At 42.7% G+C, this 17,068-nt stretch overlaps 1 protein-coding gene across 5 annotated transcripts in view; it reads right to left on the bottom strand.

Annotated features, from left to right (window-relative positions):
* The window catches only part of NCOA2 (nuclear receptor coactivator 2), a 295,381-nt gene that overhangs the window by 53,060 nt on the left and 225,253 nt on the right, over nucleotides 1-17,068 (bottom strand). For all 5 annotated transcript variants that reach the window (XM_047783775.1, XM_047783780.1, XM_047783777.1 and 2 more), the window contains 3 exons: nucleotides 11,032-11,135; nucleotides 6,111-6,288; nucleotides 2,108-2,296 (listed from right to left, as the gene is read on the bottom strand). In XM_047783775.1, coding sequence (XP_047639731.1) covers nucleotides 2,108-2,296; nucleotides 6,111-6,288; nucleotides 11,032-11,135 — 471 coding nt within the window. The remainder of the gene's footprint in view (nucleotides 1-2,107; nucleotides 2,297-6,110; nucleotides 6,289-11,031; nucleotides 11,136-17,068) is intronic.

The following is a 17,068-nucleotide window of genomic DNA, read 5'->3' as shown; positions in this document are numbered from 1 at the left end:
CCCTGCTCTTCAACTGAAGGGGGAAGCAGCGAGGGGAGGAGGCAGTGGAAAAGAACGGAATCCTTTCTTAGTAACTGGCTGACAGCAACAACCGGCCAAATTCATAATTAGATACACAAATGATGAAAACGAAAAGCTGATACCCTGTTAAGTGTTTGCTTCTGGAGTTTTAAGTTCACCAAGATACAGGAAAAACCAGATATAGCTTCTACCAACCCAAAAAACTATGTCAATACCCTACGACGGCAATACACAATTTAAAACAAAGAATACAAATGGAGTCTAGACCCAGACTCGAAGAACAAATCCTAGAAAATGCAGTGTGTGCCAAGTTAAGAGTCTTGGCCAAGAATAGGTGCTCAAATGCTGATGCTAAGCATTTACTCCTTACCCTGCTCCAACTGTTTTATGTGTCTGTGCTCAAGTCTGGAGAAGAGGGATGTGTTTTGTTTATCTTATAACATGCAGAGCACATTGTAAGCCCTTTCAATTTAAAAAATGCTGGATAAAAGGCTGATGTTAAAAAGTCTCTTTGTATCTTATGTCATTGATTTATGACTGTTCACATTTGAACTGGGGAAAAAATTTCTTTAACTTCATCCAGGCATAGTGAGTACCACAAAAATAAATGTAATCCCCGTTCTCAACATAAGAAAAGCTAAGTTTCTGAGCACTTACTATGAGATAGTTATCCTGCTAGCTCCTTTATAGGCTACTAATTCATTTAATCCTCTTAAGAACTCCATGAGTCAGGTACTAGCATTATCTTCATTTAACAGAGGAGAAACCAAAGCACAAGGTTTCAGTGACTTGCCCAATGCCACACAAAACTCAGGTGAAGCCGGGACTTGGGCCAGATCATAGCGTGGCTGAGAAGACCCACTCTTATGCTATACTGAGTAAATATCTGGAATCAGATTTTAAATGTACAAAAATGTTTAAATACATGGAAGAAAATTCTAAGCTAGCTCAGCTGTAGAATACCACTTTAGAATACTATCACAGATGGATGAATTAGCAGCAGGTACTCTGTTGTATACAAGAGAATAAAATTGCTTGACATTCTGTAACTACATAAAAATTTAATTTTGAAAAACTATGTATCATCTGTGACAGTTGTATTACTTCCTTTCCAATAAAATTTAAATTAAAAATTACTTACATGCAACTTTTTAAAAAAAGAATTAAATATCCAGCATTGAATGCCAAGCACGGTTCAGGCATGCATGTTCATTTAATCCTTATTACGCCGTGATCCTGGAATTTTTGACTTCACTAGTTATGAGACATTCAGAGAGGTTGAGAAGCTGGCGCAAAGTCAGAACTGGTAAGCAGCTGAATTAGGAGCCGGCCTGTCTGCTTACAAAATCCATGTTTCCATGACCAATGGTCCTCAGCTCCTGCCCTTGGCTATGCATGTAGGGCGCACTCTTCAGCATCGTCCCACATCATAGAGACACTCAGAGGTGAGGGGTGGCTTGCTCAGAGGGCAGAGGGGGTGGACGACATCGGCGTCTCCTTAAAGGGAAGAGCCTAGAGCTTACAGCGTGGTACCCTTCTCCCATCTCTATCCTCTCTTAAGTATCGTTCTATTACACCATATCCTAACCCAGCATCCCTAATAAACTGTATGAAATCCATAATCCTTGGAAGTATATGAAAGATGTTGCTCCAGGGCGTGGCTCGGAGCTTGCGGTAGACACTCACAGGAGCCCAGCATCCCCAAGAGATTTAACTACCAGTGGGGCTGCTGCAGCAGGGTAGCCACTAACCACATGTGGCTTTTCATGAACACTTAGGAAAAGAGGAAACTTGGCCCCTCAGTTGCATTACTGACATCTCAAATGCTCAACAAACACACATAGCTAATGACTGCTGTGCTGGACACTGAAGATGCATAACACTGCCATCGCGGCAGAAAATTCTATCGGATGGCACTGTTTTAAAGACTTAGTCGAAATTATAAAAAAAAATGTTAAACAGGTCAAAAAACAAAGAAACTGCCTCTATGTGTTTCTTCGTGTGGCCTCTACTTTCAGATTACGAAGCATGAAAGAAGTAGCACAGGGAAGGCCCGATATAACACATCCTAGAGATCTGGCCCTACCTTCTCCTTCCTCTTTGATGGACTTTGGTTGAGAGACAGCAAAGCACTGCATGGTTTCATACTTCTGATGCGCTTCCTGGTTATCGTGACCTTCCTCTTCTGGATCAGGCAGAGGTTTCACCAACATTCGACAATTGAAAGTGTGGCTGCTCCGCCTGGGAGGTTCGCCAGACCAAGATCCCCCGTTCACTGAGCAAGGCAAAAAGGAAGCCCATCATGTCAAGAAACTAGCATTAGACTGGCTTTGGCCAATGGTCAAACGAGGTAGGAGACATATAGTCATTTTACTTTTATATATACTGTTTCTTTCTTTCTTTCTTCTTCTTCTTCTTCTTTTTTTTTTTTGTATTTTTTAGGGCCGCACCCGCGGCATATGGAAGTTCCCAGGCTAGGGGTCGAATTGGAGCTGCAGCTACCAGCCTATACCACGGCCACAGTAATGCAGGATCCCAGCCACATATGCAACCTACACCACAGCTCATGGCAACGCCGGATCCTTAACCCACTGAGCGAGGCCCGGGATCAAACATGCATCCTCATGGGTGCTAGTTAGATTCGTTTCCACTGAGCCACAACAGGAACTCCTATATATACTATTCATACTTGTCAAAGTAATTTCATAATCCAAAGGGGAAAAAGTCTTGAGTTAAATGTTTTAACAACTTGGGAAAATTCCTGGGAATTCAGCTGTTCTTTACACGTCTGCCTTTTCACCGTGACTCTTTCCCTTAAAGCTCAGGTGCTGACGGCTCACCAGCCCATCTTACCCATCTAACCAGATCTTCTACACTGCCCAGTACACACTCCCTCCATCGCCTCCCTTACCCAGTGCCCCATGGGTAGCTTTGCACGTGCCACCCTTCCTAAAAGGTCAGGCTGCCTCTTTCTCCTGTTTCAAGGCTCAGATCCTCTAGATACTTAACCAACTACTCTAGACATCCCACCTGTGTCTTCTGACTAATCTTTCTTTCCTAAAACTTTACCAAAATTTTAGTGTATATTCTGTAACTTGGTTGTTGCAGAATTACTCTATTGTAGGTTTTTTTTTTGGTTTGTTTTTGGGGTTATTTATTTTTTTTTTTTGGTCTTTTAGGGCCGCACCAAAGGCATATCTCCATATCTTCCCAGGCTAGGGGTTGAATCGGAGCTGTAGCTGCTGGCCTACACCACAGCCACAGCAACGCAGGATCTGAGCCGTGTCTGCAACCTACGCCGAAGCTCACCACAACGCTAGATCTTTAACCCACTGAGTGAGGCCAAGGATCGAACCTGCATCCTCATGGATACTAGTCGGGTTCATTAACAAAGGGAAGTCCTGTTCCTGGGGTTTTATCTAGAAAATATTAGGACCAGTAGGACAATGAAAGAGAGGATCAAAAAGTAGCCAGTTATACTTAAGCAAATATACTCTTAGATGTGGCTGAAAAAAAGAAAAGAAAAAGAAAACACTTAAAAAGGACATTTGGGGGCATTCCCATCATGGCTCAGTGGTTAACAAACCTGACTAGTATTCACTAAGACTTAGGTTTGATCCCTGGCCTTGCTCAGTGGGTTAAGGATCCAGCATTGCTGTGAGCTGTGGTGGAGGTTGCAGACGCGGCTGGATCTAGTCTTGCTGTAGCTGTGGTGTACGTCAGCAGCTATAGCTCTGATTTGACACCTAGCCTGGGAACTTCCATATGCTTTAGGTGCAACCCTAAAAATTAAAAAAAAAAAAAGAAGGAAAGAAACTCTAGAGAGAAAAAGAGGGTGAAATATACTTCTCAGATGTCTGTATAAACCTAGCTATGTCTTGTGACATTGTTTTAAAGAAGGAACAAGATACATAGCTAGCTTTATACAGACATCTGAGAGGTGTATTTGACCATTAGCATTCTTGAAAGCGTATTTACATAATGGAGACTGTGCAGAGTAATCAAAGAAAAAAAGAGTTATTTCTAACTCAGGTTAATAAGTAACTTGAAAGTATAAAAAAGTACAATATAAAGTAAGGCAAAGAGCTCTTTAGATGAGTCAATTAATAAGTATAGGTCCTTTGGAGTTCCCTTGTGGTGCAGCGGAAACGAATCCAACTAGGAGCCATGATGTTGCGGGTTCGATCCCTGGCCTCACTCAGTGGGTTAAGGATCTGGCGTTGCTGTGAGCTGTGGTGCAGGCCAGCAGCTGTAGCTCCAAGTAGACCCCTAGCATGGGAACCTCCATGTGCTGCGGGTGCGGCCCTAAAAAAAAAAAAAAAAAAAAAAGTATAGGTCCTTTGAGGATGTCACAAAATTTCTGAAGAGATTTGAAAATACTAGTTATTTGAAATAAGAAATCTCATTTTGTTCATTTACTAGAATATGTAATAAAAGAATCTCACACAAGTATGCATATACTTTGTATTATCTGAACCAAGGGTTATCCCATCAGAGAAAAGCTAGCCATGAGAGAACATGAAAGGACCTTTTCCTATTTATTCTGGTAACAGAAAGACCAGCCTAAAAAAAAAACAAACAGTTCTAGAAAAGGAACAAAAATACTTGACTAACTCAGGACTCGACCTTATTCTGTACTAAAATATGCACTTCCTTTTACCCCTGAAGATGTTCTTAGCATCACCAGCTTAAGTGAGAGGGTAAAAAAAGAGCCACTTAGAAAGTGGGAACAGCACTACTCCAGAGCAGCCACCGAGGCCGGCCCACGCTGTGAATCACCTACTTTGAAACCCGGTTCTCGTAATCATGCACACTTTGGGGCAGCACCCCCAAGTCTGGATGAGGAAGGCAGGGAGGGTAGGAAGCCAGCAGAACCTCTGAAATGCCACCTGCAGAGCCACTGAAGAAAGGTCTAAAGCCAAAGAGCCCACTTAGGGCTCCCAGGCTGAGAGTGTTCAAACCTCTGCATGCCACTTGTTCCTTGGCAGTTTATTTTTAGAACATCGTATACACTCACGTAATACTCCTTTCACAGCAGGACTGAAAATAAGTTGCATCTCAAGCTTCTTGTGACCTTTTACTCCTTAAGTGGTCATGGGGAGAGGATAAAATAGGCCGGGCTGGCTCCGGACAGGACAGGGTGGGAGGAGACTGGGCACATTCATTTTTTTTTTTTAATTTTATGGTTGCACCCGTGGCATATGGAAGCTCTGGGGCCAGGGACTGAATCTGAGCCACAGCTGCAACCTACACCACAGCTACAACAGGTCCTTTAACCCACTGTGCTGGGCTGGGGAATGAACCCGCACCTCCGCAGAGACCAAGCTGCTGCAGTCAGATTCTTTTTTTTTCTCTTTTTTTAAGGGTTGCACCAGTGGTATATGGAAGTTAGCAGCCAACGGTCGAATCAGAGCTGTAGCTGCCAGCCACAGCCAGAGCAACACAGCATCTGAGCTGCATGTACAACCCACACCACAGCTCATGGCAAGGCTGGATCCTTTAACACACTGAGTGAGGCCAGGGATTGAACCTGTGTCCTCATGGGTACCAGCAGAGTTCATTACCACTGAGCCACAATGGGGACTCCTGCAGTCAGGTTCTTAACCCACTGTGCCATGGCAGGAATTCCATGAGCACTTTCTTAAAAACAACCAAACACACTCCATGAAAATACTACCATATGACTACATTCCATTTGAGTTATTTTCATGTGCTTTATTTTGGCCATACCTGTGCCATGCGGAAGTTCCCAGGCCAGGGATGGAACCCGCACTACAGCCGTGACAATGCCGAATCCTTAACCACTAGGCTGCCAGAGAACTCCTATTTTCATGAACTTTAAATGTAGGGTCAAAATGATCATTTACTCAAGGTCACTATCTAGAAGTGTCCTTTACTCCCTAAGTTCTAAGTTTAAACATTTAACACAACAAGTATTTCTTAAAAACTACCCAGTTACCCTTAACTCCAGCTGACCTAATACGGGTCTGTTTTAGGCCCTCCAGCTAAAACAATGTGCCGGGGCGGGGGCGGGGGGGGGGGGGGGCAGGAGAGAAGAGGTCGAGGAGAGACCCAGCACATTTACTCACCTATAGACTTTGGCAGCAGGTTTTTGACAAATTCGGTGTGGTCCCCAACATGCAGGATGCTATATACGCTTTTGTTCATCAGCTCTTCCTGGTTATACCTTAGGTACTGTGTCACATTCTCTGAAACAAACACAACGTTGCCTTCCAGGTTCACTACAAAGAAGAACCCATCAAGGGCCTGAGGGAAAAGGCACAAAATCGTGTTAGAAAGGATGCAGCATAAAGTCACATGCGACTGTTTAGAAGAGAATGATCCCTTTAAGGGAAACATGTAATTCACGTGTGGAGAGAAGAGATCTCTCGCCTCTCCTAGCATTCAGAAACAACGGGCACATTTTCTCCTGGTGACATCATTCCCTCTTAGTAAGTGGGAGGGAGCCTACATCAGGGTTTCTTGTCACAAATTAAATGACAAACACTCACTCTGTTAATGTCTCAGGAGATAATTACTGCCAAGTAGAAGTGTACAGGCATTTATCTGTATTTTTCAAATGAGACTGATGTACTGCGTAGGGCTGAGAACAACTTGCACATTACTGATCCCATCCAGAATTATGTTTTTGGTACAGATCCTCATGTAATACAATGGGAGGAAGAGGTCATTGATAATTTTCCTTCAGTTTAAGGATAAATGTCAAGAAAAAAAAAAATCAGAAAGTCTTACTACCTTTAAAGCTGCTAAGGCTTAAACAAAAAGAACTTAAGATGATCTCAGACCCTTTAAGAAACATCAAGGCTTTATCATTTGGTAGAAGCAAGGAAAGGGTCTGGGAAAAGTGTGTCTCTGATGTGACAAACGGATCCTCCTGGGAATCTGGGGCTGAGGTACAGCCAGCACTGTCCTGAGACCACACAGGGACTTGAGCTTTGGGGAAGCTCACTCAGTTTGCCCGGCTGCATGGCCTGTTCTCCAGGTTGGGAAGATGCAGGTTCCTAAAGCACCTGGATAGCAGTAGCATTTTCCCCCAGGATGGGTGCACAGCCCCACTTTGCTGTCATTCCAAAATCAATTAGGGAAGGAGATGAAGAATCTAGGATCAGAGTTCCCACTGTGGCTTAGTGGAAACGAATCCAACTAGGAACCATTAGGTTGTGGGTTCGATCCCTAGCCTGGCCCAGTGGGTTAGGGATCTGGCGTTGCCGTGAGCTATGGTGAAGGTGGCAGATGTGGCTTGGATCCCGTGTTGCTGTGGCTGTGGTGTAGACCCCAACTGCAGCTCCTATTCGACCCCTAGCGTGCGAAGCTCCATATGCCGTGGGTGCAACCCTAAAAATCAAAAAAAAAAAAAAAAAAAGAATCTAGGATCATTTCAGGAAATAAAGAGAACAGCAGGAGATACTGACAGGTTTACTGAGCCTGAAACACACTGTGCCATTCTGATATTTACAATCTTGAAGGAATGTTTACCTTTCCCAATTTACAGAGAAGGAAGAAAGTGGAGACTCAAAGAGGTTAAGCGATTTGCCCAAGCTCTTGCAACCAGCCAGTGGCAGAGCTGCAAAGCAATCCAGGTGGACCTGGCACCAAAACCAGGCATCAATTCCCAGGCAGCACAGGGTTCTCTGGGATTTTCCCAGCCTGTCTTCCTGACAGGATGCAAAGGCTGGGAGCTCAGGGAGTTTCTCTTAGTCCCTTCTCCTTTTCCTTTTTTGATCCTTACTTGTCAGAGCTGTCTTATGCATCAGGTGAGCAATCAGGACTAGAAAAGACTTGACATTGATCAGGCACATCTTGAACCAGAGTCATTCATGAGCCCAGCTTATGCCAGTTTCTTCACGATTTGTATTTACTACCTTTTTTTTTGTCTTTTTTTTGCTATTTCTTTGGGCCGCTCCTGCGGCATATGGAGGTTCCCAGGCTAGGGGTCGAATCGGAGCTGTAGCCACTGGCCTACGCCAGAGCCACAGCAATGCAGGATCCGAGCCGCATCTGTAACCTACACCACAGCTCATGGCAACGCCGGATCGTTAACCCACTGAGCAAGGGCAGGGACCGAACCCGCAACCTCATGCTTCCTAGTCGGATTCGTTAACCACTGCGCCACGACGGGAATTCCTATTTACTACCTTTTTAAAAATTTACTAATTATTTTTTTGTTTGTTTTTGTCTTTTTGCCTTTTCTAGGGCCACTCCCAAGGCATATGGAGGTTTCTAGGCTAAGGGTCGAATCAGAGCTGTAGCCTCTGGCCTATACCACGGCCATAGATAGCAATGTGGGATCTGAGCCGCATCTGCGACCTACACCACAGCTCACGGCAACGCCGGATCCTTAACCCACTGAGCGAGGCCAGGGATTGAATCCGCAACCTCATGGTTCCTAGTCGGATTAATTAACCACTGCGCCACAACAGGAACTCCTAAAATTTACTATTTTTAACATGAATGTTACATGTACACACCCATAGAAGAATGTGTTTGGATGGGGCAGAAAGTGTTTACTTTTTCTCTCCATTTTTTCCCCTTAAGTTATTATTTAACAGGCTTCTATTTTTTGAGCTTTCTTTGAATATATTTCATTTTAAATTCTATTTTTACCACAAAATGAAATGCTCTCTTTCAAATTAGAACTGGCCATAAGGCACCAATAAAAAGCTCTTAATATATATATATGTACTATATATATATATGTGGCCTCATCACTTGGTTTTAAGTTTTTTTAGTTATTCAGGCCCAATATATAAACAATATACAGAGCAAAGCAAGACTAAATGTAAACAATCTTCCAGGACAGGTTGGCAGCAAGTGCTCTCACCCTGTGTGAGTATATGCACGAACGGGTGTAGTCTGCTGGTGGTGGGGGGAAGGCCAGAAGGTAAGCCAGTAGATTAGTTACGTACCAAGTGTCCGTTTAAACTCACTGCTTTAAATATACATTCAACAAGGATTTTCATAATGATATTACCTATGGTCCATTTTTGAAAATGCATGTAGCTTCCTACTGCTTTGGACCATAATACAAAGATGGACTGTGGCATAATATAACTGAAAGATGAAATTATTTAATCTTCCAAAATTGCTTTTTTTTTTTTTTAAGCTTACCGTGACATGCTCTGATGAAAAAAAGCTGACACTTGGTTTTGTTGCCTAGCAACCACTATGCTATGATGTAAGCATGAGTGTGCATCTATGCCCAGAACAGCTCAGAGTTTTCTGTTTAAATTATTACATGTAAACAGGGACCAAGGTTTAAATTCAAACCTTAAGTTTCAAGATTCAAAGCATTATCTCTCACACATTTAGCACTAAAGCCCTGCTACACAGGTGCTTGCTCAATGCACTGAATTCTCAGAAGACTATTTTCAAACAGTAAAAATGTTGATTTTATGAGATAAGGTCCATTGACATCTAGCAATCTGATTTCTGCAATTAGTGAACTTGCTCTCAAAGGGCTTGAGTCATAGTCTTGTGGTTAGGCCAAGCATTTCTTTTTAGAAGCCTCAAAAATCTTCCCAAGAGTTTCTACCCTACTTTAATCTGCTCTGCCCCCTCTCCACAAGGAATAGATACAGACAGATGGGAATTTCCTAATTGTGATAATTTAGATTACCATCATTTTCAAACTAATTTTTTTTGTAGTTCAAACATTTTTTTCACAGGAATTTATCCAGTTCTTCCATCTAATTCTAAATAGTCCACCTAGTTAAACCGTTTCTTAGCTGCTTCTCTGAACCAAGTGCAAAGCAGCACTCTCTGGCCTTCCGCTGCCTTTTTCACTCAGGAAAATCAGGTTAAGTGAGTTTGTGCTTTTTCCCTGAAATTGTAGTTGGATGTTTTCAAGCCAGTAATTCAAATGAAGCCAACAGGGCCAACATGGGGTCATTTAAAGTCATTTGGCCACAGCAGGGTCAGCCCCAAGCAATGAATTTTGTCATTTCTAAATATAAAGACTGGGACAGACAATCTTTACATTTTTTTTTTCTGTGTCCCCTGCCCCCTCCCCAAGATATGGGAGATTTTCACAGAATTAGATTTTCCAAAAATAAAAATCGTTTTCTGTACCATCTGAGGAAAAGGGGCAATAATTGGTTCTCTTTGCTTTAAAAATCCTAATTTCTTATATATGTGCGGCTGTTGCAAGTTAAGTAACTCTACAATGGCAATGCTACAGAGCTTCTGGCCAGGCAGTAATTTTCAATCTCATCATATCATCAGCAGAGCAAATTAGCCTGAGAACTGACATAATTTATGTCTCAGGGCTCCTCTGCTTCTTGTTATAAATTCACTGACATTTTTTCCCTCATCTTACCATAGCCTACATGTTGAATTTTAATTTTGGAAGAGGTACAGGAAAGGATTTGATGCTTAATACTGTACTGGTTAATAAAATAAGAAAGCGGGGCCTGACAAATTTTAGATAGTAAAATCTGGTCGTGAAACTTCCTCAAGTTAATAAAGAACAGGCTATTAAGACCAATCAAACCATCACACTAGGGATGCTTATCTTAAAAGTTCTGCCTATTATTTCAACTGTCACCTTCATGAAGCAAACTAGTTTGAAGTGGCATAAATAAAAAGCATAAACCTCTGTGTGGTCTTCAAATCTTAGTCTGTATATGTAGGCATGTATATAAAAATCTAAGCATTCTGGGAACATCTCAAACCACAGTATATTATCAGAGTTTAATGGGACTTGTGAGTGTGGTTTTCCAAAATGAATGCTCAACTGTCAGCGAAAGCCTGTCAAATTTATATTCTAATCTAGTTAATTTAATTCTACATTATTGATATGAAATGCATAAAAGCTGGAATCTGGAGTCAAAATTCAGATCCATATTGGTAAGCTCAGAAGGTCAGCAGTACGTCAATCTCAAGAGTGAAAATTAAGTGTGGATTATTCTTGAATTATATTCGCTTGGAAACGAAATGTCACAACGTGAAGACATCATCACGGTAAAACAGATCCAAGATGAGGGTGGGCACCTCAAGCATCATAGGCCCCAGCGCGTCCTTGTCGATGACCCCCTGCCCTGTAGATGACACGTCTGACTTCTGCACTTCATCGATGTTGGCAGCTGCTGCTTTCTCTGCAACAAACACAAGTGTGAATTAAATGGCAGCACTATTTCAAGGACAGAGTGACACAGAAACATATTTATTGTAATGATTTAAAAAGTCTCCAGTGGGACAAGATAACGGCTATAAAAGAGTTGGGCACATCCCGCCGAAAGCGCTGGCAGCAGGAGCCAGAGAATACTAACGTTTCACTGCAGAACCTGTGGCTCAGAGGCCCTCTCAGGCCACTGCTAAAGTGGTTTAGTGGTTTCATGCCAGTTCTTGACAAGCGTTCTTTCTAGACTGCAAAACTGCTATATCTTGCAGCACAATCAGGCTGGAGATTCTTCAGGCTGGGGAAAGGGAGGGCCTGCCTGTTGTCCAGGATTCGGTAGCATCATCAGAGGTGCATTTGAAGAGGAATAAAAATGAGTCTTGCCCGAAGTGGCTGCTCCCACGTGATGCTCTATAACGGCTGCCTTGGGCTTTAGTATTGTCCCCCCTCTTGTCACATTCACATTTAAAGTCATCAGAAAGATTGAACCCTGTCTTGTTGAAGGTGCTTAATGATCTAAGGCAGAGAGAAGCAGCACCCCATCAAGCAGCCAGGAAAACTTCAATGGCTGCCCTTTTATCCAGCATGGAGGTGCGTGATCCCCGCTCCTGGACTAAAGCGTACAAGGCAGCTTTCAGGCCCACCATGCCCAGGGAGACATTTCGTCATGGAAGAAACAGATGCACAGTCATCAATACATATGTAAACTAGCTATTTCCAGAATAGCAAAAAAAAAAAAAAAAAAAAAAAGTTCAAAGCGTAACAGATACATCCTAACGATTTGCTAAAAAACAGCACAAAACGATGTGCCAATTATTTCACCTGAATAAATTATATCCTTGTTTACACTGCATGGTATCATCGTAATTAAATGCAAATAAAGAAAACTGTAAATCAATTTAGCACTCAGAATCAACCTGCTTCTAAGAACTTAGCAAATTCTGCTTCTTTTTAAAGTTTATTTTTATTTTATTTTACTTTTGCTTTTTGGGCTGCACACACAGCATATAGAAGTTCCCAGGCTAGGGATTGAATTGGAGCTGTAGCTGCTGGCCTACACTACAGCCACAGCAATAATGGATCAGAGCTGCATCTGTGACCTACACCATAGCTCATGGCAACACCGGATCCTTAACCCACTGAGCAAGGCCACGGATTGAACCTGTGTCCTCATGGATGCTCGTCAGATTCGTTTCTGATGAGCCATGACAGGAACTCCTGCTTCTTTTTTTTTTTTTTTTTTTTTGGTCTTTTCTAGGGCTGCTCCCTTGGCATATGGGGGTTCCCAGGCTAGGGGTCTAATCAGAGCTGTAGCCACCGACCTACGCCACAGCCACAGCAACTCGGGATCCAAGCCGTGTCTGCGACCTACACCACAGCTCATGGCAACGCCAGATCCTTAACCCCCTGAGCAAGACCAGGAATCGAACCTGCAACCTCATGCTTCCTAGGCGGATTCGTTAACCACTGAGCCACAACAGGAACTCCCCTGCTTCTTTTTGCAACAAAAAATTTTACACAGTATTTTGAAAACCTGTAAAGCTTAATCTGTACCTGGGAACCCACAAAGGAATTAGGAATTACGCAGGGCCTCCAAGTCTTGCTGCTCCTAGACAGAGAGCTTCCTCATGCATATTTATCAGTGGAAAAGGAAAAAAGGGAGTTCCCCTCATGGCGCAGCGGAAATGAATCTGACTAGGAACCATGAGGTTGTGGGTTTGATCCCTGGCCTCGCCCAGTGGGTTAAGTATCGGGTGTTGCCGTGAGCTGTGGTGTAGGTCACAGTCGCAGCTCGGATCTGGTGTTGCTGCGGCTGTGGCGTAGGCTGGTGGCTACAGCTCTGGTTCGACCTGTAGCTTGGGAACCTCCTATGCTTCGGGTGGGGCCCTAAAAAAGCAAAACAAACAAAAAAAGGGGAAAAAGGCTCATGGAGTTCAAGTCTAAGCTCAGTCACTCAGTAGACTGTGAGCTGGAGCATGCCACTTCAGCTCTTTAAGGCCTTAGTATCTGCCTTCGTGCATCGCACAGTGTGACAGGAGTAAATGGGATGATACGTAAAGCACTTTAAAAACTATAAAGTAGTTTACACATGTGACTCACTAACAGCATATCTGTCCCATGAGCTCTCCCTCACTGAGTTCTAAATGCGGAGCTGAGAAGCGGAGAGTATCTGTTTTCTTAATCCCTCTGCTGCATTCCTGATTCACCTGCTTAGATCTGAAGAGTGGTGACCAGCTATAAACAGAGATCTGACTTGTCTGGCAGCCCTTAAAACTCAGCATGTGAGGACCTGTGTGGGCTCACTTCGTTTCTTTTCTCGCTGCCCCCCATCCCCCATCCCTTGCCCCACCTGCTGTCGTGGTCTCAGCTCAACTCCTTGGCCAGTCTGAACCAAGGCAGGAAATATCTCAGGCTCTCCAGACAATTACTGCCTATGATCCCGTCTGGGTTCCTCCCCATTTTCCTAGAATCTTTTTCACTGCCAGATAAACCCCAAATAAATACATATCAGGGCATATGTTTTTCCCCGCCTTTGCCTGTTCATTCTGTAAGGCTGGAGATTTCTCACCAGTTTCTGCTCACTTTCCTGCCCACCATTCCAGGGACACTACTGGTACCTCATCCACGTTCTCCTCAAATTTAACAGCCAGGTACTTGGCTGGGTCCTTGCAGGCTGTGGGCCTAAGGATTCCTGAGTTTTGTTACCACAGAATCAATCCTAAGAGCCATATACCAGTTATTATAAATGCATGTGTTCCGCTGCCTTCTTACTCAGTTCCTCTTGCTTTCGAGGTTGTGGCAGAGTCAGGGTGGAGGAGCAACGCGGGCTAACACCCCGTGAACTTAGGACTTCTCAGCCTTCCCTTAGCCTCCTGACTGGTCACCAGGGCACCATGTTCCCACCAGCATCTTTGGTGGCAGCAGTGACTCTCAGAGTGGGATGGTGAGCCCGAGAAGTCCTCCTGGGAGAGGGTCTCTTAGATTCAGCAGATTCTAAGGTCCTCTTTGCACGAGATTCTGCTACATGGCTTTGGAAGGTACGGTGTTCTCCCCTCATCCTGCAGTGAGACTCGCAGCCCAGGAGATGGTACACCATCTCCACCAGGGTTTCACAAGGGGGCGGGGCATGTCTGTATCCTCATGGTGAGCACTGTCCCTTGTCACAGAAGGTTTCACTAGAAACCTGCTGGCTGACCAACAAGATGAGGCCCACCGCTGGCACTGGCTCCAGGGGCAGGAGCAGATGGGCAGGGACTGAAATATGGGGAGAGGGTCTCCTGAGGAGAACCTGTCTTACATGATGGACCATCTTGTCCTGCCTTGGTCAGCAGATGTTGAGGCAGCTCATGTTCTTGAAGGTCCTCAGTTCTCCGATCCTTCCACTGTTACATTAGGTGGTTTTAGTCTTCTTAGAGAATGGACGTTATTTGGATTCAGGTGAAGGAGAGTGAGGCAGGAGGCAAGAGCTGCTCATCACAGAGGCAGCTCCACACCTACTGCTGCTCACTAGAAACCATCGCACTATGGTTTCTGATATTACAATATCAGAAGGAGATTCTGATATTACAATAGCTATAAATTATTACTTTCTATGGTGTCTATATTAAAGCCTTGTTTTAGCGTGAAATAAATTCCAAGTAATAATGTTTGTGATAATCCACTTCTGAGTCCTTTCTTTAAAAAAATGGAAACGCAGTTGATTTGCAATATTACATTAGTATCAGGTGTACAACATAGTGACAAGATATTTTTATAGATGATACTCCACTTAAAATGATAAAATATTGGACACATTCCCTGAGCTATATATTACATCCTTGTGTCTTATTTATATCTCCCAAGTCTTTTAAAGACATTCAATATGCTTTGTGAAAAGTTTACATTCTGAAGAACCAAAAGTTTCCTACATTCATTCATCAATATTTTGTGAGTTTAAAAAATTCAGACATGGAAAACTCAATCATGTAGGTTCCTAAACACTGCTAACTTTTGGGCTGGAGTATTCTAAATAAACCAGCGATGTGGAATTTTTGGCTTTTATCAGAAAACATGTAGAATGAGATTATATCTGCACAGCATTTTCTTTCATTTTTAAGAATCTAAGGATCAGATGAAATTTAGCGGAAGGGCCTGAAATTTCATGTAAGAGATGATTTCGAGCAGATAAAATGTGTTTGGGCTCTACTGGAAAGCCTGGATAAAAATAATCATCCAGAAAATTTCACTGTAATAATGAAACGTAATTTTTTTTTCCTCTTTCTAACATCCAATTGATAAATCTTTAAAAGGAGGCATAGGGAGGTTCCCAGGCTAAGGGTCGAATCAGAGCTACAGCTGCTGGCCTACACCACAGCCACAGCAATGCCAGATCCGAGTCAAGTCTGCAACCTACACCACAGCTCACGGCAATGCCAGATCCCCAACCCACTGAGTGAGGCCACGGATTGAACCCCCATCCTCATGGATACTAGTTGGTTTCATTACTGCTGAGCCACAATGGGAACTCCCTCAAGAGAACTTTTATTTATTTTATTTTATTATTATTATTTTTTTAGGGCTGCATCCGAGGCATATGGAGCTTCCAGGTTAGGGATCCAATCAGAACTACAACTGCTGGCCTACCCCACAGGCACATCAGATCAGAGCCGAGTCTTCGACCTACACCACAGCTCACGGCAACGCCAGATCCTTAACCCACTCACTAAGTGAGGCCAGGGATCAAATCTGCAACCTCATGGCTCCTGGTTGGATTCATTTCCACTGCGCCACAACGGGAACTCCAAGAGAACTTTTCATTGAGGACTGTTCACGGCTATTCCCACTAAATGTTTGGATATATGCATTTTTCCACTAATGTGCCATCTATTATCTGATTCAGTACTAGATTTGTGCTTTATTTCTCAATATTAAAAAAAATCCATAATATGAAGTGACAGAAAATGCCCAGAAACATTACTGAAGTAATTGGAATCTAAATTAAACTGGCCACAAATTCATATTATTTGGGTACTTTTCATAGAATAATTACTACCTCTGTACAATGTTCTTCTGGGCTTTGAAATTAAATAGGAGAAAGAAAAGGACTCCTTTGAGATACACTGTTATGTTAACTGGACATATATTGGTATCTTGATGGAGCATTTCAGTAATGAGTATGCTATTTTTATGTCCTGGATATAAATAAGCTTAAATCCTTAGATATATTTATACTTCTGTAAGAACAGCATTGCTATACTCAAACATACTATTTAATATTTTTAAAATCAGGCAGTTTTCTCAGTGGTCACAAATTATATTTACTTTTCTATATTTTGCATCCATTAACCATAAAAATACATTCTGTTACCAAAATATCCTTCAGTAAACTCAAAAGAAGAAAGATCATCCCAGAATTTCATGTGATCAAAACCTCATAAAATCTCATTGTTACAGATGGAACTCTTAAATGGAAAAAACAGAGAAAAATTTAATTTTCAGAGCCCATAAAAAAGATTTCTCCTCCATGCCCTGACTTCTATTTCTTCCTGCTGCACTTGGACCATTAACGTTATCCTTTTAATTCTATTTATCTATTTATTGGACATGGTGTGCAGCGGCTTGATGTGAGATCTCAGTTCCCATACCAGGGCTTGAATCCGGACTGTAGAGGTGAAGGCACTGAATCCTAACCACTAGACCACCTAAAGTCATTCTTTTTTTTTTTGTTATTTATTTTATTTTATTTTATTTATAATGATTTTTATTTTTTCCATTATAGCTGATTTACAGTGTTCTGTCAGTTTTCTACTGTACAGCAAGGTGACCCAGTCACACATACACATATACCTTCTTTTTTCTCACATTATCATACTCCACCACAAGTGACCAGACATAGTTGCCAGTGCTATACAGCAGGATCCCATTTCTTAT

The sequence above is a fragment of the Phacochoerus africanus genome, chromosome 6, assembly GCF_016906955.1.
Source record: "Phacochoerus africanus isolate WHEZ1 chromosome 6, ROS_Pafr_v1, whole genome shotgun sequence".
In the NCBI taxonomy this organism is placed as follows: Eukaryota; Metazoa; Chordata; class Mammalia; order Artiodactyla; family Suidae; genus Phacochoerus; species Phacochoerus africanus.
The sequence above is the reverse complement of the archived record's forward strand: the minus strand, read 5'-3'. Positions and strand labels throughout refer to the sequence as shown.